This window comes from Sarcophilus harrisii, chromosome 1 (assembly GCF_902635505.1).
Source record: "Sarcophilus harrisii chromosome 1, mSarHar1.11, whole genome shotgun sequence".
NCBI classification, from domain to species: domain Eukaryota; kingdom Metazoa; phylum Chordata; class Mammalia; order Dasyuromorphia; family Dasyuridae; genus Sarcophilus; species Sarcophilus harrisii.
Genome location: NC_045426.1, coordinates 7,179,848 through 7,204,519, shown reverse-complemented (window position 1 = coordinate 7,204,519; position 24,672 = coordinate 7,179,848). Strand labels below are relative to the sequence as shown.

Genomic DNA, 24,672 nt, shown 5'->3' with positions numbered 1-24,672 from the left:
CTACACCATAGTTCAGGGTGGGACAGTGGATATTATCCCCATGCAGAACTGAGCTTTAGTGATGGACACCTGATTACCCAATGAGAAAGGTGGTATATGTGCCCATTCTTCCTAATCCCAAGGCCATGGTCTTCTCTCCTCCACCTTCACTGGTTACCTGGAGACGGCTCATCTTTCTTCTTAATGCCCAGGAGAGCCAGGAGGATCTTGAACAATTTTCACTTTATACCTTATACTTTGGGATGGCTTCCTACTTCATTGTCAGACTTAGACAAACTCATTTAAGATTTGGAGCTGGAGATGAACCAGTTGTAGAAATATCGATGCTGAATATTGTGAGCATATTTGCTTTTTTCTCAGCGTTCATTTCTCCAGTAGTTATTAGCCACTTTGTTCTCAGTTTCTGGCTACTATGAGCTGCACGGCATCATTCATTGCTGTATGCTACATTTGCTGGTGACATCTGCTTCTCTATACTACTTTCTTGGCAACCATCCTCAAATGGAACTAAGTCATCTATTGTATAGATGAGGCCTAAGGCGATGAGGAAAGTTGGCAAGAAGTAGGCTGGACGGGATTTGAAATGGGAAGGAAAGGAAATTAATTTCTGGTGATGTCAGAAAGGGACTTGGGAAGCAAATGTTTAGCATCGCAGGTTCCACTTTGAGCATTTAATAAGGTGGAAAACCCGAGCTATGTTCTCTTTCCACACATTTAAAAGTAAATGCTAGATTAAGGTATATCCCATTTAGCTCAGTGAAGACCCAACAGAGAATTTTTAAAGGAGTTTCTAGACGGATGTCGTTAGAATCTCGGACCTTCTGGATATTGCTCGAGCTCAGATGTTTTGTCGTCTGTCACCAATGTAAGATCAGTGAATGTACTCTGCAGGCTGGGCATGTGGCTGCTTATTTTCCTAAAACTGGAGGAATAAGGAATCACACCTAACCAGCTTACACTCTAAATCCTGGAACAAATTCCATGAAGGCTACAATGGCCGTTTAAAAAATTCCCTTTCGTGCTGTGAACATTGTGGTTCAGTTGTTTCAGTCATGTCTATGAGTTCTCATGACCCCATTTGAGGCTATCTTGGCAAAGATATACTGAACTACTTTGTCATTTCTTTCCTGGCTCATTTTATTGACCCATTTTCCCGAGTTCAAATCCCTCCTCAGACACTTACTAGCTGGACAAGTCACTTCACCCTGTTTGCCTCATTTTTCTCATTTATCAAATGAGCTGGAGAAGGCAGTGGTAAAACGACTTCAGTATCTTTGCCAAGAAAACCCCAAATGGGTTATAAAGAGTTAGGCTTGACTGAAAAATAACTGAACAACAAATTGCCTACAGGTTTAGAACTAACTTTCTGGTTCCCTCAGGGAAAATCATCCTGCAAAAGTTTGGGCAAATCTTGTAGTATTAATTATCTTCCTCTGACCTCTCCCTCTGGTCACTCCCCCCACACACCCCTGAGCTAGAGTCCCTCAATGATCTTTGATATGTTCCATGTTTTATTTATACGTACATATACACACAGGAACTAGGCACCCAGTCCTGTTTTTTCTTGACTGTGTTTTTTGCATCTCTCTTTCTTTTACAATTCCCAGCCACCAGCCTGTTGCAAGCCTGTATCTTCTTAGACTTAGATATTATAGTGGATGCTTCCATCTGTCCTTCTCCATCCAGTACACAGCTGCCAGATTAATCTTTTTAAAATATACTTTGATCCTGTCTCAAATTGCATTAATTGATTGATTGTATTGATAATATATGAAGTCCTAGGGGTGGTAGGTAAGTAAAGCCTTTGCATTGTCACCCTCTTTCCAGAAACAAGGGTAATGATTCCATTATTATTCCCAGCCCAGCTGCAGGCTGGATCTCAAAAAGACAGCCAAGATGGATGCTGGATGGGATGCAAAGCATGACAGCCCCAGACACGGACTTGGCGGGACTCACCAGTCTGACCTGCTCAGCCCTGAAGTTCTCAATTTAATGGTTTAAGTCCTCTGGGACATGGTCTGTGCTCCAAAGTTTGTAGAGAGAGTCAGAGCCAATAAATATTTACTGAGCACCTGCTATATGCCAGGAACTATGCTAAATGCTGGAGTTACTTATACGGAAAGACAAAGACAGCCCCTGACCTCTAGGAGCTTACATTCTAACGCAAAGGGAGAGTGATGGGGTGAAGTCAGTCTGAGAAGCCTCAGAGTAGGGCAGCCAGGTGAAAAGCCAGGTATCTGAACTGGGCTCTCTCTGTATATGGAAGTTTGGAACTCATGGCCCCACTCTCCAGTTATAGAGATGAAGGGTCAAGAGGAAGCCTCAGGGCTTCCAGAATGAGGAGGTCTGTGGTGGTCTCTTTTTTTTAAATATAATCGTTCTCTCTGGGAGCAGGTTTCTTGGGGAGGTTTTCTGGAGGCAGCCTTAGTTTCAGTTCAAGTAATAATCACCTCAAATACAGCCAGCTGATAAAATCCAAACGTTTATTTTCTCCTTCCAAGTCTTATCTCTTTCCTTGGGCCCGGTTAGCTTTCTTAGAGGCCTATCTCACTCCTTGGTTCCAAGAGCTCTTGCTGCTAATCTTTTGCTTCTTCCAGCTTCGGCTTCTCTTCTTCCAAATATCTTTAGCCAGCACCAAGGTGGAAGTTGGAATGAATCTGTCTTGCCTCCGAGAGTGGGCTTCTGTATCTCCCAGTGTTCTTTGGCCCTAAGAGCTTCTTGGTTATATGCTGTACACTGAGGACACACCAGTCATTATATCACTGGGAAACCATTATTTGTTGTAGGATTAAATCAATTCTAAACTAGATTTAAACATTGTCTCCTCAATTCCACTTAGTACCTTGTTTCAAGTTCTGGCCTATAACATTTCCTCGTAGGATCAGATCAATCATACTGAACCATGATAAATTAGATAATTATTGTCTCTATCGATACTAATGACTTAACACTTTGTAAGGATTCCAACAGAGCTCATCCTGGGGTCTGGTGGAGAAGTCCCCTGCTGAGGCCTCAGGAGGCAGGAAAGTTGGCAAGAAGGAGGCTGGACGGGATCTGAAACAGGGAAGAAAGGAAATTCATTTCTTGTGATGTCAGAAAGGGACTTGGGAAGCAAATGTTTAGATATTGCCACAAACCAGTGCTCCTTAGTCTCCTGTTTCCTTGTAGTTCATTCTGAGCCAATTCTTTGTGTTCAGCCTTGTGTTACTACAGGAACTGAAGAATAATAAAATGAATGTGAATGAATAAGAATTTACTCAATGCTTGCTATGTGTCTCAAGCACTGGAAGTACAAATGGGAAGCTGGGACAATTCCCCTTCTCAAGGCATTCATTCTAATTGAGGCAGGTGGGGCACTGAGGCAGGTTTGGCCCTTTGGTTCCAAAGGCAGGTGAGAAAGCTGAGAGCAGGGCTCTTGGGCCTGGAGGATACTGCCTTCAGGAAGACAGTGGGCCCAGAGAGCATTGTGGCAGGGTCCAGAAGCCACTGTTGTAGTGAAAGGATTGGAGATGGGGTCCCCCACTCGTCACAATACATTTTATTTAATATTCTCCAAGTCAGATTTTTTTCTCATCAAGAATGGCTTTTGGCATCCCACTTAGTCCAAATTGCTATAATACTGGTCCAGGGTACCCAGAACATCGTGGAGAGCTAGGGAGGGCTAAGGTGCCCCATTAGCCAACTGGGCTTCTCACATCCTAGACTTGATCCTGTTTGCTTTACCTAACATGAAGCCCCGGTCCAACTCAGCCTGCTTTTTGCATTTTAATCAAGACATAATAAGAATGAAAAGAACAAAACCAGTATCAGGCCTTTGAATTTGCATGGGTTTTTCCAAATCAGAGATGGAGCTTTTACCAAAGAACTCCTCTGCTGTCTGGGTGAAATCTGTGGCATCAGGGTCACATCAGGTTCTTCCAGGCTGCAGAAACCTAAGCCGGCACGTCCAGTCCTGCTGGAGAGACCCAAGATGTGGCCCACCTTTGTCTTGTGTCTGAGAGTCAGCCCAGTGAACTTTGAGGAGGTTCACTATCCAAAGAGCAGACCCAAGATGATGAAGTATTTGGCCACAATCGCTCTCAGAGACTAAGGCTTAAGGAAGGGCGTTAACCAAGGAAGCACCCACACCAACAAAATCATAGGTCTGTGTTGTAGCAGAAACTTAATCTTTATTAACCTTCTGTATGACTTCATTCAGGCGAAACTGTATTATTATTTAACCAATCACAAAAGTCTCAGGCCACAGGTTTCCCTAATGAAGGTCTGATTATGCCATAGAATTTTCTTAAGGAAGAATAGTTAGTAATATTCCTAGTTGTGGGTCTTGATGTGCTAATAAATTCTTCCTTCTTGCTGGGAAGATGCTTCTGTTTTCAACAGCCTTTTTGAAAACAAAATCCTTAGAATTTTGCCTTTGAGAGAGTCTGCTTATATTTTTTTACAAAGTCTATTATCAGAGAAAAATTTATTTCTTTATTTAATATTTGGCATAGGCTACCAACAAAATGAAAGCCTGATTTCCTCAAGTTGAATTCATTTTTAAAAGATGAGATTCAGATATTATAATTCACTAAAAGAATAATTTACTAAATGAACTCTTGAGTCTTAAAGCAGTTAGATGTGGAGACTGCTACATAATACCTTCTTTTTCCAATTTTTGCCTTGTCAAGCGAATGGTGGGAGAATTCTTTTATAGATTTATTCCTCTTGAGGTTATAAAAGACCAGCTATTTTGGTTATGACTGAAAAGCTCCCTGTTTTTTGGCTTTTAAATCCGTATAAAAATCAGTCCCAAGCAATTTTTACATTCTTCAGTGACTATTTATTGAGTACCTGCTCTCTACCAAGGCACTGTGCCCAGTACTTTGAGGGCTTTCTGTTGGCTTCCAGGACAGAAGAAAGAATCAGTACCAAAAAGGGTCTAAAACCAGCTTAAGAGAGATCTGTTTGAAGTGCACCTCGTGCTGGGGTTCGCTGCATTGTGGGAAGTCTAGGAAGCCTTCCCAGAGCCTGTGGGGCTTTTTATTTTTCAAAATACAAGCAAAGACAGTGTTCAGCCTTCACCCTTACAATATCTTGTGTTCCAGATTTTCCTCCCTCTTTCCCTAAACAGCAAAGAACCCAATATAGGTTAAACATGTGCAATTCTCCTCAGCATATTTTCAAATTTCCTGTGCTGCACAAGAAAAATCAGATCAAAAGAGGGAAACAATGAGGAAAAAAAAAAAAAACCAAGCAAACTACAATGGAGATGAAAACCCTGTGCTATGCTCCACATTCACTGCTCATAGTCCTCCCTCCGGGTGCGGGTGACTCTCTCCAACACAAGCATGTAGACATCTTTTAAAACGAGCTGCCTGCCCTAGAAAGTCATGCTTTCCCTTTGTGTCGGGAGTAACGGTGCTTGTTGTTGCTTCAAGTTCATAATAAAAACAGACCCGTTTAATATACAGAGTGGAATCACGCAAGGAGACTGTGAAGGTGCCTGTAAATTATTTAGCCTGTGGGCTATTGTGTGCTGGGCTCTCCTTGGCTTCCCTTGATTCCTCTTCCCTTTACTTTATTTAAGTAGACTGAGAAGTAGAGCCCAGGCAATAAGGAGCATTAGAAGGGATAGAGACCCCGGGAGCCATGTGGCTAGAGATCAGGGCTGCCTTATCCACTTTTCTTCCAGAGGGCTCATTCCTAAGTCTTACTCACTGCCTGCGGTGCCCAGAGTGCCACACCGGGCATGGGACAGAGCACCAGCAAACTCAGCCAAGGCTCAGGCCCCACCCTTGGGGAAATTCTGTTCTGCTAATTAAGATGCAAGTGAGCCGTGGGAGAAAGGAGGCCTTGACATGCCTGGAAAGGCTGGAGAAATGGGTGCCATGGTTGGGAGGAGCCAGCCAAGGGGAGGTGATGGGACAGCTTTAGCTCTGGGTACATGAGGACATTGCAAGGTGGGGAGTTGGTGAGGGTTGTTCTCAAATGCCTTCCATCATGGTTGGAATCCTAGAATGAATCCTAGATTTAGAGTTGGAAGGAGGCTGCAGAGGCTCTTGGGTCTGGTCCTCTTTCAGTCCATCTGTTGAGCAGTGGAGGGGGATTGAGAGGGGTCTGCTGGAATTTAGACCCATAGAAGACCCTGTGAGCCTGCTTTCCTGACTCCCCCTACCATCCCTTAATTTGGAGGCCTCTTCCATCAGTGACTGAAGGATGCTACAGACTGTTTTAACCCCCAGTTATTTGTAAAAATAGATTTTTCTTGATTCTTTGTTTTTTTATCTCATTGGGATTCTTCTTGTATCTCCTGCCTTCAACTGTCCCTTATAGAAAGAGTTTAAAATGAAAAAAGAAAAAGAGGAAGAAGAGGGGGACCATCAGTCAAACTGGCCAACTTGTTGAAAAAGAACCAGATGACACAGTGTCCAACCCCAAACTCTTCACTTAGAGTCAGGCAGATCTTGAATTCAAATTGTGCCTTAGAGAAAAGTTGGCTGGGGAACCCTGAACCAGTCACCTACTTATTTCAAACTCAGTTTCTCTATCTGTAAAATAGAACTCATCATAATAATAGGATTTTGAAAGTTTGTTGTGAGGATTAAATGAGATAATAAAGTATCTAAAGTGCAAGCTACTAGTATTATTTCTTCTTGCATATAATTGGTTTTTATTTTTTCTACGGACTATGTCAAGGCAGGAAGGACAATTGAGGGGAAAATTGTTAGGTATTTAATCATTTACTCAGAAATTTTAAAGCTCCGGTGAATATGCCAGTGTATGGGGATTGTGCCATGGGGAGGAAGTCAGGATCTTTCCTCACTCTCTGAATCCTGGCGGGGGCAGGTCTTGGGCAGTCGGGAGCTTGTGATCCCCCCCCCAGCCAGCCCCCACTCAGTGGAGCTGCCACCTTTAAAAGACCAAGAAGCATTCGAGGGAGAGCCGTTAAACTCAAGTTGCATGAAGGGAAGGGAAGACAAACTAAACCTTAAATGGGACCTAAAATTGTGAAACACCTTATACTGCAAGGGGCGGGCTTGTCAGCTGATCCCTGGCAATTCCAGAACTTGCTCCGGCTCCTGGATTTTTCCCTGTAGAGTCACGGTTGAGATTTCATAGACCACAGAGTGGCCGCTAGATGTGAGGATAGTTTCCCATACCAGAGTGCATTGATTATGTGGGATTATGAAGATGAAGTGCCTTTTGGCTCACTTAGTTAACAGGCCACTTTAGGCCTCGTCGAGGTCGGGACAGTAACAACTGCAACAACAATCCTGCACATTAATATAAATGAGGCCTTTAAATCCTTTTAGACTAAAAAGGATGGAGCCTCTTGTGGGGCGCTCCTTGAAACCATTCCTGTAATTGTGTATGATTGGCCAAAGGCCTCGGGAGGCCTGTGCAGGCGAGACCCGGGCCTTTTCGCCTTGCCCCCGTGGGCCCTCTTGTGGCACGCTTCTTCCAGGAAGCTGAGAGCAGCCTTTTCCGTACCCTGAAGAGTAAGTTTCATCTCTTTCCCCTCCCCCGTAGCATCACTCTGGGGCGTGCTCCCAGGTGTCACACGCAGTTATACTGATGTGCTCACAACCCCTGGCTGCTCACCTGGAGACCTTTCCCAGGAGGAGAAAGAGGAGCATTGGTTCATCCCCCAAACTCTTATTTCAGACAGCCCCGGTCGTTACTGCCGCTCCAGACAAGTGCTCCCCATTCCTCTCACACTGTGCCTCCCTAGTCTCAGCAGGCTCCCAGCCTCCCTTTCCGTCTCCCTTCATCCTCTGCATTTTTTGGTTGTCCCCGTTGGTCACTTAGTCTTTCTCAGCCCCTGTTTCTTCATCATCACAGCTGATGACCTGCCCCTTGGGCTCTAAAGCTCCAATCTGGCACCGTGTAGCTGTCCCACCGTGGCAGCTGTCTGACCCCTTTCTCACGGGCTGGAGGCGGGGTCCCTATATCACTTGTTCCTCACCGCTGCTTCCTGACCCTCGCTTCGCCATCACCAATTTTACCCTTTTCTCTTAAGTTTGGACCCCAGGGCCTCCTGTCTCCAGTGACCCTGGCTTCTTAGAAGTTTAGCCTGGGAAGCACACGTCCCATGCCCGTGATGACCAGCCACGCCAACCTCTGTCACTGTGATGTCCCAATTGTGTTTGAAGCATTCCTCTTTTGCTTCCCTGTCTTGAGCCTAGAAAACATTCTCCTTTATCTTTGCTTGAATCCCCTGACTGCCACCCTGCTCGCCCCGCTTGGTCTATGCTCACAGGAACCACATTGGACACGTCGGTGGCCTGTGGCCAAAGCTTTTTTCTCTTCTCCCTCGCCCCTTCTTAGTGCTAAGGAGAGCGTGCTGGTCAGCAGCACTGTCCACCTGTGCCAGCGGGAGGCTGGAGAGAACAGTAGTCAGAGCCACACGTGCTGTCAGTCATGAGCACATGCAAGTGTTCCAGCCGCTACATTTGCAGAAATGACTCGTGGGACACTTCACAAGTTGAGTGACTTTTAAAAATAATGTGATTTTGCATTTTGTCCTTTGAAATAAGGTTGGTTCACAATAATTAATTCATTTCAATATTGCATTCAGAAAATGAAAAATCTGCTTTCCAGTTTAGCTTCCATTTGGCTGTATTTTATTTACTTAAGTGTATTCCTGGGACTTTTAAACAGTTGGCCTAAAACTTTTGTATCAGATTAATTTGTATCCTAATTGCCCACAGACCTCTCTTGGGATGTAAGTTGCCTGCTCAGTTTGTTTTAAAGGCCTCCTGTTTAAAACCCAATGAGAAATCACTTTTGTATTACCTCTTTCAGGTTCTCAATCATTTCTTTTTTGATAAAGGAGATGGGTGATTTCTGTGTGCTAAAGGATCAGGCTAAAGAGAGTGTCATGTTTGCTAACTGATACATGAAGTTCATCTATGAAATAGAGATGAGGGAAGCTTTCCCAGCGCGCTAGCAAAACAGGAGCAGCGAAATCCTAGTCGGCCGTGACATATTTGGATGAAAAGTTCAAAGCTAATCCTAGACCAGCTCTTCGGTGATAGTGGGAGCCTTGCAATGGTGAAAGAGCCTTTATTCCTCTGGAGTACCGAGTGGTCATTCTTACTAGGTGGGTCACGGAGGACCGGCTTCGTTTCATCTAACTCATCCAACGATGTTGGACCTGCCCTCCTGGAAACCGGAGAGTCGCCTTGAATTTGGCTTGTTTATAATACCTGTGAAAACCAACTTAATTTTATGCTGTTTAGAATGCCTGGGGATGGTGGTCTTTCTCCATGAGGGGAGCTGATGCCATTTTGATTTCATTCTCTATCACACGTTATAGTCACACTTGGCTGAAGGGTATTTAATAAATTTGAGAGTCTATTATGCTTATTTATTTTTAAAACTTATAAAAGTATTTGACTTGTTTTTATCTCAGTATCTCATAACTCATTTGTTTGTTTGTTTGTTTTTGAGGCAGTTAGGGTTAAGTGACTTGCCCAGGATCACATTAGCTAGGAAATGTTACTATCTGAGATTGGATTTGAACTCCGGTCTTTCTGACTAAAGAGCTGGTGCTGTATCCACTGCGCCACCTAGCTGCCCCTTATCTCATAACTTTTTAAATGTTCATCACAACTAAGAATCCTTCAAAGAAATAACAATAGAAATGGCACTGTTCCGTCATCTGATTGTTAAATTGTAATATAAGGAGTCCTGTATTCACGAAAAGTGTTTTCCAGTGTCATGGAAGATGGTAGGGCTAAAAGAGAAAGGGAGCTTTTTGTTGTGGCTGTATCGATTGCATCAAACCCATGATTGTTCTGTCTCCCAAGGAGGAATACATATATTCTTACTACATGCACAGGAAAAATCAAGTGGATGATAATGCATGTGTACTTGCTAAAGGGAGACAGCCCACTCTGATGGCTAGAGTGTTGGGCTTGAGTTAAAAGAGCTTGGATTTGAATTTCACTTGCAAGCCTGTGATTGGTATGTGATTGAGCTTTTTTTCTCCTCCAAGCCTTATCTTTAAAAAAAAAAAATCTTTTTTTAGTGATGCTATATGACTTCAAGTCATTAGAGTCCCATAGTTCCCAAATACTTAAAGGTCATCCAAAGGGCAATGGAAAGGCCTGTGATGGGTGTGAGCAGTTTACAACATATTTCCACAAAAGAATTGTGTAAAGGATGTCATCATCCAAGGCAATCCCAGTAGACTTTGCACACATAATACTGCCATCTGCATCCAGTAAAAGAACTGTGGAGACTGAATGTAAATGTGTACTTCTTTTTCTTTTCTTTTGCATGGTTTTTCCCTTCCGTACTGATTTTTCTCTCAACATGCTTCATGAAACAGTGTGTGCCCAAATAATAATAATGAATAATAAGAGAATGTCATCAAAGAGAGATGACTGTAAGCAAACCGGTTATGTAGCAGAAGCAGGGAAGCACTCATGGGCAACCTTCATCGCCTTCTGCATCCAGGGGTGTTCATTATCAAGGTGGGGAGGCTCCCAGCACCTTGTGCTGATTACTCAGAAAAATTTCTAAGAGAACGTAGACAGCATCTCAGCATGAGAAGGTGTAAGTGGGATCCAGTATGTATTTTTGGAAAGAGTGCTTACATTGATGAGATCACAAGTCATACACTCAGTCAGAATATATTGAATACCTGCTATGTGTTAAGTGCTGTGCTACGGTTAAGGATAAGAAAACAAATGAAACAGTTCCCGCCGTCAGAGAGCTTGGATTTTGTCTAGGGAGACTTAGTTCCCTGTTTGAAACCATACAAAGCAAATAAAAGGTGATTTTTAAGGGAAAGATACTAGGAGCTAGAAAAATCAAGGAGAGTTTCACCTGTGAAGCTTATTTTTAGGTAAACTAGAAAGGAAACTAGAGATTTTAAGAGATGGAAGCAGTGAGGGACTGTATGAGAAGGCTTACTGGAAGATTGTCATGTGAGAGGACTAGGGAGAAAACCTCTCTGGCTAGATTTTAGGATTTCTGAAGAGGAATAATGAAACTTTGGAGGTCCCTTTCAGCTTTGAATCTGTGTTCCTATGAAAATCTATTGAAATACTGAATTTATTACTGGATAATATAAAATTGATTCAGTTTTCTTGTTCTTATTTTTCCCCTTAATTTATTTTTTGTGCCATATTTTGCAGAAGAATGATTAATTTGACATTATCTTGTGTAATTGATCCTGACTGTCTGTGCTGCCCTCCACCTCCTGGAGTTAATCTTCCCTGGATCTGTGGTGTTTCAAACTCCTGGGCCTGGAATATCTGTCCTCAGTGTTATAATATCTGGTCACTGTAAGATGCTGTATCCCAGGACTTTCTGAGCATCACGCTCCTTTATCAGGGAAACAGAAGTCACTTTCTATTGCTTCTCAATTTTTTTTTAATAGTATTGTTTTTTTCTAGTTATAGACAAAGTTATATGTAAGGTTAATGTAAAGACAGTTTTTAATAATTCGTTTTAAAATTTTTTTTGAGTTCCAATTTTTTCTTCCTCACTTTTTCCCCCTTCCCTAAAATGGGAAGTAATTTGATATAGGTCATACATATGCAGTCATATAAAACATTTTCATATTAGTCATGTTGTGAAAGAAGAAACAGATTAAAAGAAAAAAACACGAAAAAAAAAAAGCTCATCATTTCTTATAGCACAATAGTATTCCATTACAATTCATATATCACAATTTAATCTGGTCAGCCATTCTCTGATTGATGGGCATCTCCTCCATTTTTTGTCATTTTTTTGACACCACAAAAAGAGCTTTTATAAACATTTTTGTATATGTAGGTGCTTTTCCCTTTTTTATACTCTCTTTGGGATACAAATCGAGGAGGGGTGTATTGCTGGGTAAAAGGGTATGCACAGATTGGTTGTCTTTTGGGCATAGTTCCAAATTGGTCTACAGAATGATTCACAACTCCACCACTAATGCTTTTAGGGTCTCAATTTTCCCACATCTTTGCCAACATTTATCATTTTTCTTTTCTGCATATTAGCCAATCTGATAGGTCTAAAGTGGTACCTCAGAATTGTTTTAATTTGTATTTCTCTAATCGATAATAATTTAGAGTATCTTTTCCTGTAATTATGGATAGCTTTGATTTCTTCATCTGAAAACTGCTTATTCATATCCTTTGACCATTTATCATTTGGGGAATGACTTTGGGGAATAAATTTGACTCATCTCTCTCCATAGGAGAAGAGGCCTTTATTAAAGACACTTGCTATAAATATAAACATTGTTTCCTGGTTTTTCTACTTCTAATTTTGTTTGCATTGGTGTTATTTGTACAAAATTATTTTAAATTAATATAATCAAAATTACCTATTTTACATCTATCTTTTGTTTAGTCATAGATCTGACAATTATTCCTTGCTCTCCTGCTTTGCTTATGGTGTCACTTTTTATGTCTAAAACATTTACCCATTTTGACCTTATCTTGATAATATGGTATAAAAAAGATACTGGTTTTGTACCCAGTTTCTGCCCTACTCTTTTCCAGGGTTTTTTTGTTTTTGTTTTTGTTTTGTTTTGGGTTTTTTTTTGTTTGTTTGTTTGTGTTTTAAGCAGTCTTTGTCACATTGTGAATTCTTATCCCAAATGCCGGGGTCTTAAGATTTATCACACTAGATTACTATGGTCATTTACTATTTGTCTTGTGAATCTAAATTGTTCCATTGATCCACCATTCTGTTTCTTAGCCAGTGCCAGAATTTTGACGCTTGCCATTTTATAATATTTTTTCAGATCTGATATGGCTAGGCCACCTTGATATACTTGAACTTTTGTCCTTCCAGATGAAATTTTGCTATTATTTTTTTCTTACTCTGTAAAATGGTTTCTGGTAATTTGACTGACTTGGTACTGAATAAGTAAATTAATAGGTGGAATTGTCATTTTTATTATATTGACTTGTGCTATACATGAGTAATTTATATTCTTCAAGTTGTTTAGATCTGATTTTGTGTTAAGTGTTTTGTAATTGTGTTCATATGACTCCTAGATTTATTTTGGCAGTAGATCCCCTAGTATTTTATATTGTCACATATAGTTATCTTAAATGGAACTTCATTTTCTTGCTGCTGGGCTGTATTCATGATGTGGAGAAATGATTATGAATATTATGTAGATTTATTTTATATCCTGCAATTTTATTGAAGTTGTTAATTATTTCGAGTCGTTTTTAGTTGATTCTTGAGAATTCTCAAAGTATACTATCATATCATTTGCAAAGAGCCCATTCTAATTCCTTTGATTTCTTGTCTTATTGCAAAAGCGAATATTTCGAGTACAATGTTGAATAATAGTGGTGATAATGGGCATCCTTGCTTCACCCTTGAACTAATTGCTAAGGCTTCTAGCTTATTCTTTTTTAAAAATGCTTACTGATAGTAATTGATTGATACTACTTATTTTAAGGAAAGCGCCATTCCTGTGCTCTAGTATTTTTAATAGGAGTAGGTGCTGTATTTTGTCAAAAGCTTTTCCTGCTTCTATTGAGATAATCATATGATTTTTGTTATTTTTTCTTGTTAATTTAGTCAATTTTGTTGATAATTTTCCTATTATTGAGCCAGCCCTGCATTCCTGGTATATGCCCCACCCGGTTGTGATCTTTGTGCATGATCTTTATGACATATTGCTGTAGTCCTTGCTGGTATTTAATTTAAAATTTTCTGCGGCATTATTTCTCATTGGATTTCTTAATCATTATTCAGTCTGCTATGAACTTCAAAGTTGCCATAATAAGGCATGTTGGGAGCTCGGTCCCCTTCAGGCAGAGGCTTCTTCAGTTCCTCCTGTTTCAAATTAGTGAGGCTTAACTTCAGAGTGAGAGATCTTTTATATAATTACAAGCAGCAGTTATTCCAGGAGCTCAAGCTACTTATTTATGGTAGAATGCATAAATTATAAACTTAGAGTTAATTTGCCACAGAATCCGAAGCAGATGAAGATTAGACTTTTCCTGGAAACCTCATGATTAAATCTGTAAACTGTTTTTTGACCAATTTTTTTCTTGCTACAAGCATTACATAGCAGGCACTTGCTCAGGGTCACACAGCTAGTGTTAAGTGTCTGGATTTGAATTCAGGTCCTCCTGATTTCAGGGCCTGGGATGTGTTGATTGGGATAATCACCTCATGCATGTCTGAAGGTTAAGTGAGACTCCTTTCCCTTCAGGACTCACTCTTCCTGACTGTGAGCTCACTGCCCACAAGAGCAGTTGTATACTCGTCATATTTGTGGCCTGAGTGACGAGGCCACAATGAGGGGATCTAGCTGGGGTCTGGAGAGGGCTGCTCGGACTCCCTTTAAGGAGGCTGGAGCTCTTTTGTCCTACTTTTTTAACCTTTGATTGACAGTCTTGCTGTCACACTAGTAGCCACATCTATCAGAAATTGATCGTCACATAATCTTGCTGTTGCCGTGTACAGTGTTCTCCTGGTTCTGTTCATTACACTTAGTGTCACTTCATGTAAGTCTCTTCAGGTCTCTCTGAAATCATCCCACTGATCGTTTTTTATAGCACAATAATGTTCCATAACATAAATGTACCATCATTTATTCAGCCATTCTCCAACTGATGGGCATCCATTCATTTCCCAGGTTTTTGCCACTACAAAAAGGGCTTCCACAAACAGCCACGTGTCCTTTCCCCTTTTTTATGATCTCTCCGGGATACAGGCCCAGTAGCGACATTGTAGCTTTGCAGTTTGGCAGCCCTTTGGGCAGAGTTCCCAATTGCTCTCCAGAATGGTTAGATCAAGATTCTGAATTCCAGTTTTTTTTCTCCCTTACCCCCGCTCCCCACGTCAGCAAACAGTCTGATATGTTAGCCGGGTACCTTCATTTTTAACATATTTCCATACGAGGCCGTGATGCTTTCTTGCTTGTTGTTTAATTGCTCTCATTAAACATTAAAGGAAATTATTCTCCATTGATTTCCACCTTTATTTATTCAGTAATAACTGGGCCTTGTGGCCTGAGCTACTGTAGTTGTGAGGGATTGAAACTGCTTTGAGTTTTCACTCTCAGAAATAATTACCTTAGAATCAAAGGAAGGAAGGATCTAAGTGGCAGATTAGGAGAATCAGTTCATGATGTCGTGAACTGATTCTCCTGTCTGTCCTTAGCCTGTCTGAGGGGACAGGAGGCAGCCCCAGGCCTGGTGACAGCTGGGGAAGCAGGGCCTGGACACGGTGACAGGATCTAGTCCAGGCGGCCCCTCTGCTGCAGGGCCCAGGTGGAGACGGGGTATCTGCTCCTGATTGCTTGTGTTTCTGGAGATAAGTCTCTCAGGCCAGGGCTTCCTAAATTCATTTTCACGTGCAGCTCCTTTTTGCCTGAGAAATTTTTACAGGCCTACAGGTACACAGGTCTATAAACTAGGTAGACAAATCAGACATTTACTGATAAGAATTCATCATTTTGTGATCTCTGTGATGGGTGAGGAAGCTTTGCTTGAGCCTCCTTATCCCTCTGATCCCAACAGGCATTTAGATGATACACTATCAGGAAACTGAGACAGAGTCCAGGACCTCCCTGCTCAGGAAGGGCCTGACGCTGCACTCGAAGTCTGGTCTTTGCCTCCAGGCCTTGACCACGGTCCCCAGTCTCCGGCTGGCTGAGATCTTCACTTCTGTTTATCTCTGCATCCTTTCCCTTGGGGCCTGCCCCCTGGAGCCCTGGCCCCCAGCACCCGCGGGTCACAGGTTGGTGTCTCCAAGGGTCCGAGTGAGATAATGGGCAGGATTCCTAGAGGAAGCTGGCCCCCAGACCGAAACCAACCAGGCTTGGGTTTGGATTTTGTATTCGTTGGGCCAGGATCTTTCAGAGAGCATCGAGCACTTGTTTTTTCTCTGGAAGGCCAAGCCATGAATCTCGCACTTTGGGGGCAGCCCGTCTAGCCCGGGCTGCTGGTGGCCTTTGCTGGCTCACACACCACGTGCCGCCTCTTGGAGGAGTCCCGTGTGGCCCGGAAACAGGAGATTGGGGGAAATCCCCTCCTAGCCTCTCCCCTGTTTGCTCAGATTCTGTACGAAAAGTCGCGTGTGAGTAAAAGCATTGGGACACAGTGAAAAATACGTCTAAAACTCCATCTGTTGACTCCAGTATCAGGACCAGGCTAGGACCCCCTGGAGGCAGTGGAGAAGCTTCAGTTCCAGGCCCTGTGTTCAAGTCCTGCTTCTGAGGTTTAATTTAAACGACCTTAGGCAAGAAGGTTGAAATGGAAACTCTTGGAGGCCCTTCTGCCTTTGAATCACTGATCTTTAATCTTGGCCCATGGGCAGAGCCACCGAAGGCCAGCGCTGGGATTAAAGGGGGCACGGGGCACAGGAGCCGGGCTTTGGGGAAGGGGTTTAGGAATCAGCTGCATCCTTCTCTCTGCCATCCTCAGCCCCGGGACAAGGGGAGGATGATCCCAGATGGGTTTTGGCCTGGGACGTGAGCGGATGAATCGGTGTTTGAGGCGGGGGGAGCATGGAGGAGGCCCAGAACGGTGGCTCTGTCCCATCATTGCTTGGAGAAACGTGTTCTTTTGGGGAGCAGGGCCCACATTTCAGGTTTTTTCCTTCCGGAATAAGTTTTTCTTTGATTGCCGGGGTTTGTTCTAGATTTGTTTGTTCTTTGAAAAGCCCGAAGTGCAGAGTTTTCAAATTGTAAGAGACCTGAGTCTGTCCTGCCCAGAGCTTTCCCTTTAAGGATGAGTCACCCACTGAGTCAGGTCCTTGGCTGGGCCGGGCCGGGCTGGGCTGGTATGCTGGGGGCACTCCTGGGGTGGGGAGCCGAGGAGAGTGGGTGTGAGACCCTTTTCCATATCTGAGGGGGGCTGGCCATGGGTTTGAGCCTTCTAGATTCACTGCTCTGGGCCCTGGGGAACTGCCCTTTCCCCCTGTCACGCCCCCCCAGACCCCACCTCCTCAGGCCTCCCATGGCTGGGGTCCTTTTGTTCTGGCCTCCATCCAAGGGGTATTTTGTTGAGTCCAGCCAGGATACTTGCTCTCCCTCCTTGTCAGACTCTACTTTAGATTCAGCCCAGGGGCTTTTTGGTGTCTTGATTTTCAAAAAAGGGAAGGGAACAGACAGAGCCTGCAGGGGGAGCTTGACTTGAGTGCTGGGGAAGTGCTTGCGGCTCCGTGAGAGGGCTGGTGGCAGCAAGGCCAGGGTCCTGGTTCTCTCTCACACAGGCAATGGCTCCCATCTGCCCGTTGAGCTCTTGGAGCCTTTGTAACCTGGCCATGGCCTCCCTTGCAGGGTTGTCTCCTGCTGTCTTGGGAGCCCGGGCTCTCCCCATTCTCCTTCTGGGCTCTCCTTGCCCTTGGTACCTCCCTCTGCGACTGATCTGTAATTAAATCATCTACAGCCTGTGGGGACCCTCCCTGTGAGAGCGCGAGCTTCTTGAAGGCAGACACAGGTTTGCCTTTCTTGGCGGCCCTTAGCCGCGGCCTAGCACATAGAAGGCTCTTAATAAGCCCTCATTGGCTGGATTACCCCTGGTAAGGCAGCCAGTGGCAAAGCAGGCAGTGATGGAGCTGGTGGGGGAGGGCACCTCCTTGCCAGGATCGCTCTTAAAAAATAAGGCAGAGGAGGGGCCGGCGTTGGTGGGGGCTGGGAGCTGCCTGTGCCCTTGTGGAAGGGACGACTCCAGATCCTCCCATCCCCCAAAGGGCATGTGATGGAGCCTCAAGATGGGAAGGGCAGCAGCAGATTTTTGAGAGGGGTCGCCACCCACTAGGAATAACTCTACTTAGACGGGACATTTGTCGGTTTTTCAAAAGTGAGTTTTTCCGGAATAGACGTCATTTCTGTCCCGAGGATGAAAGTGTCATTCACAGTTGTTTGTGCAGACCATCGGCTGCCTGGGGCCACGAGCGTGGAATGAAACATTTTCTTTTCTTTTGCTTTAGATTCTTCTTTCCTCCTGGGAGACTTCCATAACCAAAGATGGCGGCAAATAAGCCCAAAGGGCAGAATTCTCTGGCTCTGCACAAAGTCATCATGGTGGGCAGTGGTGGCGTGGGGAAATCTGCCCTGACTCTACAATTCATGTACGACGAGGTAAGCACAGTTTGTGCATCGGCTCCATTACCGTGAGTGATGTAAGGGGGAGAGTGTTTCTAGACTTCCATGTGCCAAGGCCCCACGAGGTCCATGCGGTCGTAATCCTCCTGTGGGAGGAGCTGAGGCAGGCGTTGTTCTCAGGGCCTCCTGACCTCTGGCCTCTGGAAAGCCGCAAGGGGTCATGATGAGGGGACATGGCCCCTACTGGGCACTTGTGGAAAGGGCTCGGGCCATCATTCCCCCCCAGAGTACAGATGCAGAGGCTGACGCAGCCCATACTTGAAGCCGAGTCTCCGCTGTTGCCAGGTCCGCCCTCTTTAGTAGTTCTGTCTCTTGACTGGGTCTTGTTAGGAAATACCCTGCTTTGCTTCCATAAATGTTGTGCACCTACTGTGTGCCAGACCCACTGTATGACAAGTTTTGTAAGTGCTTTGAGTCTGCAAGATCCCATTTTAAAGAGATATAACTCAGTGCTTTTATGTATGTGAAGTATGAAAACCCTGTAAAAGTCCCCTAAGATTGTAGCCGTAGGTAGAAGGGTTTTCCACGCTGGAATTCCCATGACAAAGGTCAGACAGTAGGAGCAGATGTAGGGGCAGAAGATAAAGGGCCTTTGCAGGCCCTGAGTGTGTGGGAGAAGAGCTTGATGTCCGTCTGGCCTTGGTCACGTGGGGATACCCTGGTGAGGTCAAAGTGCAGCTCCCTGGGCCTGAGAGCAAGGGAGCAGCACTGGGATTCGCCCTCAGGGTCCTTGACTCCATTGCAGTGCGCTTGGTCCTCCGCTGGGTGGGGGTGGGCCCCAGGGCCCCCGGCCCGCTGAGACGGGGCTTTGTTTTTTTCCAGTTTGTGGAAGACTATGAGCCAACCAAAGCCGACAGCTACCGGAAGAAGGTGGTCCTGGACGGGGAGGAGGTGCAGATCGACATCCTGGACACGGCGGGCCAGGAGGACTACGCCGCCATCAGAGACAACTACTTCCGCAGCGGGGAGGGCTTCCTGTGTGTCTTCTCCATCACCGAGCTGGAGTCTTTTGCAGCAACTGCCGATTTCAGGTAGATCACCGATTGGTCCCTTTGTCCTGGCGTGCCAACAAGCTGCGGCTGCTCCCGGCCCCTCTTCCCCCGCTTCTTTGTCATCACCGTTTCTAGCTTGTATCACAGCCTGAGATTCTACCCCGGGGCCTGGAGACAGGACCTTCCCCCAACCCTCTCTGAAGGTGCACTCGGCAATGTGACTTGACTTTGTGGCTGCCTCCCTTGCCCGTGTTTCTGGATTTTGTGCAGGCCCATGTTTTGGGAGACTTGGATCCCAAAAAAGGGATCTGGGTCAGGAGGAGAATGTATCTGTACAGTAGGAGTCTGTACCTTAGCTCCTGCTTTGGAGCAGCCTTTGGACCATGCCTCAGACATGTATCCCCTGACACAGGGGACGCTGTTCTCCATTTCCAGCTTTATCATACTGAGGAAAATGAGTCACCGCTGAGAATGCTAGGATTTCATCAACTTTTTTTTTTCCAATTACACATAAAAACAATACTTTTAAAAAAACTATTATTTCTAAATTCTCTTCTTCCCTCTTTCACCCATTGAGATAGCAAGCAGTTTGACAGGGATTATCTGTGTGCGGATCTCTCCATGTAATTGAAATGAAGAAAAAGTTTTTACAAGCGTGCTTGAGTCTGCTTTCAGAGTCTGTCAGTTCCTTCTCTGGAGGCAGAGAGCGTTTTTCATCGTAAGGATTTGGGGTCGTCTTGAATGATTGTGTGGCTGAGAAGAGCCAGGTCATCCGCAGTCGTGGAGTGATGATCATTGTATATACCCAGTGATCTGGTTCCTTACTGAACTTGACAAGTTTTTCTAAAATCCAGCTCTACTCTGTTGTGGAGTCGTGGCTCCTGTTTTATTTTTTCCTGAGGCTGTCCAGTATTTAATACAATATTACTTGATCATGGACTGGATGGAGCTCTGCAGTTGTAACTCTTGCCTTTTCCTGCCCCATTTTCCCACATCTTCTTGCGTGGATTTTTTCTGTTGGTTTTTCAGTGAGCCTCCAAACCTCCTTCACAGTCCCTCTTGAAAAACTTCCCCCCAGTATTCCCTACCTTAATGAGTCACTGCCTGAGGGATGGCAGTCGGGACAGGGCTGTGGTCCTGGGGCTCAGGAGGCTCCTCTCAGGCCCGGTTTGCCACTCGCCAGCCCGTGGTTGATCTCTCAGTGGAGCCTTCCTCTCCCATTTGTGGAAAGGATTATTGGCTCTCTGAGCCCCACAGACTTGTTGTCAGTAGCTTTAGGTGTAAAAGCCTGAGTGGGTGCTCGGCGGCTTTTCTGTTTCCTATCTGAGCAGCCTTTCCCAGAGAGTGGGAGGGATGGGCTCCGAGCCCCGGTGCCCCGGTCTGTTCCCAGCCATAAAGATAAAGTTGGAGACTTGGAAATGCAGGCTTCACTTGGTTTTAGATTGCAGGGATTTGAATTGTTGTCTGGGTCACAAGAAAAATATGCATCTGATTCTCTGGTATTAGCCCTGGGGAATTGGGGCTGTCTTTGTGTTCCCTTTAAATTACAGATGAGGCCCATAGGTGGTCACCTTGTTTCTTTCAGCGGGTGATGCTCACACAGACGTGGCTCCATAAGTCTTAAGCCCCGTCTTCCTTCAGGTACCACCTCTGCTAGAAGTTCCCTTCAGTTTCCGAGTCTTTGTTTCCCTGATGACCAAAGACAAGGCAGTGTCCCCCCCAGCCCTCCACGCTGCCAACTCCCCTCACTCCCACACTCGGCGGTCTGCCTGCGGCCTCTTTCTGTGCCCTTGTGTTTCTGCTGGGGCCGGTGTCTGAAAGAGCTTTGCTCTCTTACAGGCCTTTGCTTTTCTGAAGCCCCCTATTTTGGAACTTGGAGGCCTTTAGGAGACCCATCTCTCCCCGTTCTTCCACCTTGTACTTTCTTTGTGCATCTCAGGTGTACTTGTGCTTCGGCCCCAGAGCGGAGGCTCCTTGAGAGCAGGGCAGGGTTCCTTTTTGGCTTTGTTTCCCCGGCCTCAGCACAGGGCCTGACACTTGTGAGGTACTTCATATAATCAGTGATTGTTCATCGGTGAAAAAATAAGGCAGAGTATTTGGATCTTTTTTTAAATTATTACTTAATTAATTTTGTTATTATTTAAAAAAAACTTTTTAATTTGACAACATTGGCCCCTGCATAGCCTTGTGTTTCACATTTTCCCCTCCTTCCTCCCACCCCCTCCACTAGATGGCGAGCAATCCAATATATGGTATACATGTTAAAATGTATGTTAAATGTTTGGATCTTTTTAATGATTATCTGTTCAAACGACAAGTGAGCTCAGCGTTTCAAAACAGAATGAATTGAACGACTCCGGGGAGATTTCCATTTGGTTTTTTATATTTTTATATATAGAGAGAGAATGTGCCCATTTTTACTTTTCCATTTCCTCTTTTCCAGGGAGCAGATTTTAAGAGTCAAGGAGGATGAGAACGTTCCCTTTCTTCTAGTTGGTAACAAATCAGATTTAGAAGATAAAAGACAAGTTTCTGTAGAAGACGCAAAAAACAGAGCTGATCAGTGGAATGTCAACTATGTAGAGACCTCGGCCAAAACACGTGCTAACGTCGATAAGGTAAATGCCCGCGTGGGGATGGTGCGGGGCAGGCAGCAGGACGTCGGGGGCGCCGTGATGGACGTGGTGGGCACAGAACAGTAGCGGCGTCTGGACCTGATGCTTGGGGGACTCGGGGTCACATCCGGCCCCACACCCCCCCCGCCCCCCTCCAAGTCACTCCCTCGCTGTGGGCCTTAGTTGTCCCATCTTGTCGATGAAGGGATTGAGTTTGGGCTAAGGCCCCTTCCCTCTTTGCACCTCTCGGGTCTGGTTCTAGGATCCCACTTTCCAGCCTGGCTGTACCTCCACAGCTGGGGGAAACTGAGCAAGTCCCACCCCTTTCAGGGGTTATTTGACCTGCAGAGGGCAGGGCTGGGACTCTGTGACCCTCAGTATCCTGGGGCCTTCCCCACAGCTTGCTTTTCCTCTCATCTCCCCCATCGTCCCCCCCCTGGACGTCCTCAGTGACCCGTGCAGGCCGGAAGCCCCCGGCCTCCTTATCTGCCCTCCCCTAACGGACATCTTCTTTGGTCATTCCAGGTATTTTTTGATTTAATGAGGGAAATTCGAGCTCGGAAGATGGAAGACAGCAAAGAGAAGAATGGAAAGAAGAAGAGGAAAAGCTTGGCCAAGAGGATCAGAGAGAGATGCTGCATTTTATAATCCCGGCCCAAACTTCTTCCTTGTCTTGACCACACTAATAAATATAATTTATAAGCATTGCCATGGAAGGCTCAAATGACTGAAATTACTTTTGCATTTTGGAAATGGTCACGTATCACTCACAGCATGAACCGGAACTGCCCTGAGGAACGCAAAGGATTAATGTGGCTTCACCACGAAGCGGCGTTCGGCCCATTTCATTATTGCCTCCATGATCACAGCTCCGGAATGTCTAGAGGGAGGGAGGGAGGGGGCGCGAGGGGGGGCGCGTGCGTGAGGGAGGGGCGCATGTGCACGTGGGGGCCTCTCGGGCAGTGATTCCTGAGCTGTTCTAATAAAGGTGGGGTGGGGTGGGGGTGGTGGAGGGAGCGTACATTTTATACCATTTATCAAGTCTCGGATCTACTGCCTTGAGAAACATTGTGAACGGGATGGCTGAGAGAGTAACGGGCGTCTGGCTGATTTCTGGAAAGGATCGGCCCTGCGCCCGTGACCTGCATGGATCTAATGCCTGGGGGGTCTCGGAGAGAAAGGCGGGCCACCAGCTTGCATGGGGAGATGCTGGAACACGCCTTAACTTAAAGTCTGGAGACTGGCAGGCCGCCGCCCACTTTGGAGCCCGTTCTGCCCGAATCCCAGAAATCCTGGACGTTCTCTCCGTGCCCTGGAGCAGGAGGAGGTCAGTTTTGACGTGGATGATTCTGGCCAAGGAGCCGGGCTGGTCTGCTCCCCCCAGTATGGAAGGCCAGCCACCCCGCTGCTTGGAAGCCAGGGCCAGTCACATCGAGTCAGAAGACAGAGCGGTCTGCAGGGACGGAGAGGAGCCGCTCCTGCCTGCGGCGAGTCTGGCCAGGCCCCTCGTGGGAGAACCTCCTCCTCCACGGGGCCCAGGACTTGGTCGTGAGTAAGTCACGAGCTGCCCTTCGGTGTCCGGTTCATGAGCCTGGTGCCTGAACTGAGGCCCCCTCAGGGGCAAGTCCTCCTGGCTGCCGGTCACTCCCTGAGCACACGCAGACCTGGGACCCGCCGCATGGCCCACTGGCGTTGCTGACCCGCAGAGCCGGCGGGGTCTGGGCGCGCTCACTGACAAAGAACACCCGGCACCTCCTCGTCCTCGGAGCTGGTATCAGCAAACTCACTTTCCAGGAACCTGTTCTGGCATCTGCCCCGAGGCGGACGGGCCCAGTGTGGTCTCGGGAGATCCGAGAGGGTCGGAACCAACAGTGCAGAAAGGCCCGGGCAGGAAGGTTCTGGCGAGCGAGCACCCGCAGCCGTTCACGGCAGACTTGAGACACAGCATTTGGCTTGTCACGGTAACCATGTCACGCAGGGTTGTGTGTCCATCTTCCATTCCCCAGGCTATCCCATGTGCAGAATTAAAGTTCCTCCTGTAACCACGGCCAGGACGCCGCTCTGTCTTCATGTTACTCATTCAGTCTTACCGAACCAGGGAACCTAACCACTAACATCGGGACTTTGCTTCAACCTTTATCTGGGTACCGAGGTGCTATGAAGCCGGGGGACACAGAGACTTCCTTTGTCTTAGGCTGATGCCATTACCCAATTCTTTTACTTGCAATTTGAGCCATTTAAAGACCAATAAACTTCTGTTTTTTTAAAAAAATATCCTTGTGCTGCTCCTTATGTTTAGAACACCCCGGAATGTTCCCATCCTGACCATGTAGTCACCGGTGAGCAAAGGGCTGGAACTCGACGCTGACCGGTTGGCGACTGACTGGCGGCCACGGGTCTGGGTGGGAGGGGAGGAGATAACCCACAGACAGCTGAGAGGAGCGGGGAGGGGGAGGCAAAGCAGAGGCTTTGAGACTGGTGGGGAAACTTAGTGACACATTTGGGAAAGTCCGGGAGAGAGATGAGGGTTTTTGGCCCACTTTGGACAGCCACTGAGAAGTGCCGTGGCCCCCTGCAAGGACTAGGAATGGGGAGGGGGGGGGTGATACGGATGTGGGCCATGTAGACCCCAGCTCATGCTGGCAAGTCACCAGGATGCTTCCGACCTCGTCTGTCCCAAAGAGTCCAGGAGGGTCCTGGGGGAGCGGCCCCCATTCTGCCCGTTGTCTAGTTACTAACAGTCTCTCCCCTGAGTCATTGACTCGTTAACTCCCAATCTCAAAAAGAAATGGCAGCTGCTCAGGTTAGGCCACGCTCTCCTAATATCCTCGGGGACAACTTGTGCCCAGTCCGAGGAGAGACTCCCAGCTCCGGGGAGTCTGACCTAGACCCCAATGTAGTGATGTTGGCTTGGTCCCCCGAGAACCCACCAGCCCGAGGCCCCTCGGGGCCCCTTGGGACAGTGTCGCCAGCTGGCTTTTACCCAGGGCCATTC

At 46.0% G+C, this 24,672-nt stretch overlaps 1 protein-coding gene across 4 annotated transcripts in view; it reads left to right on the top strand.

Annotated features, from left to right (window-relative positions):
- The window catches only part of RALA (RAS like proto-oncogene A), a 62,178-nt gene extending 39,790 nt beyond the window's left edge, over nucleotides 1-22,388 (top strand). For all 4 annotated transcript variants that reach the window (XM_031951862.1, XM_031951870.1, XM_031951851.1 and 1 more), the window contains exons 3-6: nucleotides 17,896-18,046; nucleotides 18,893-19,101; nucleotides 21,506-21,680; nucleotides 22,203-22,388. In XM_031951862.1, the coding sequence (XP_031807722.1) occupies nucleotides 17,933-18,046; nucleotides 18,893-19,101; nucleotides 21,506-21,680; nucleotides 22,203-22,325 (621 nt within the window). In that variant the 5' untranslated portion in view covers nucleotides 17,896-17,932 and the 3' untranslated portion in view covers nucleotides 22,326-22,388. The remainder of the gene's footprint in view (nucleotides 1-17,895; nucleotides 18,047-18,892; nucleotides 19,102-21,505; nucleotides 21,681-22,202) is intronic.
- Nucleotides 22,389-24,672: the final 2,284 nt, after the last annotated feature.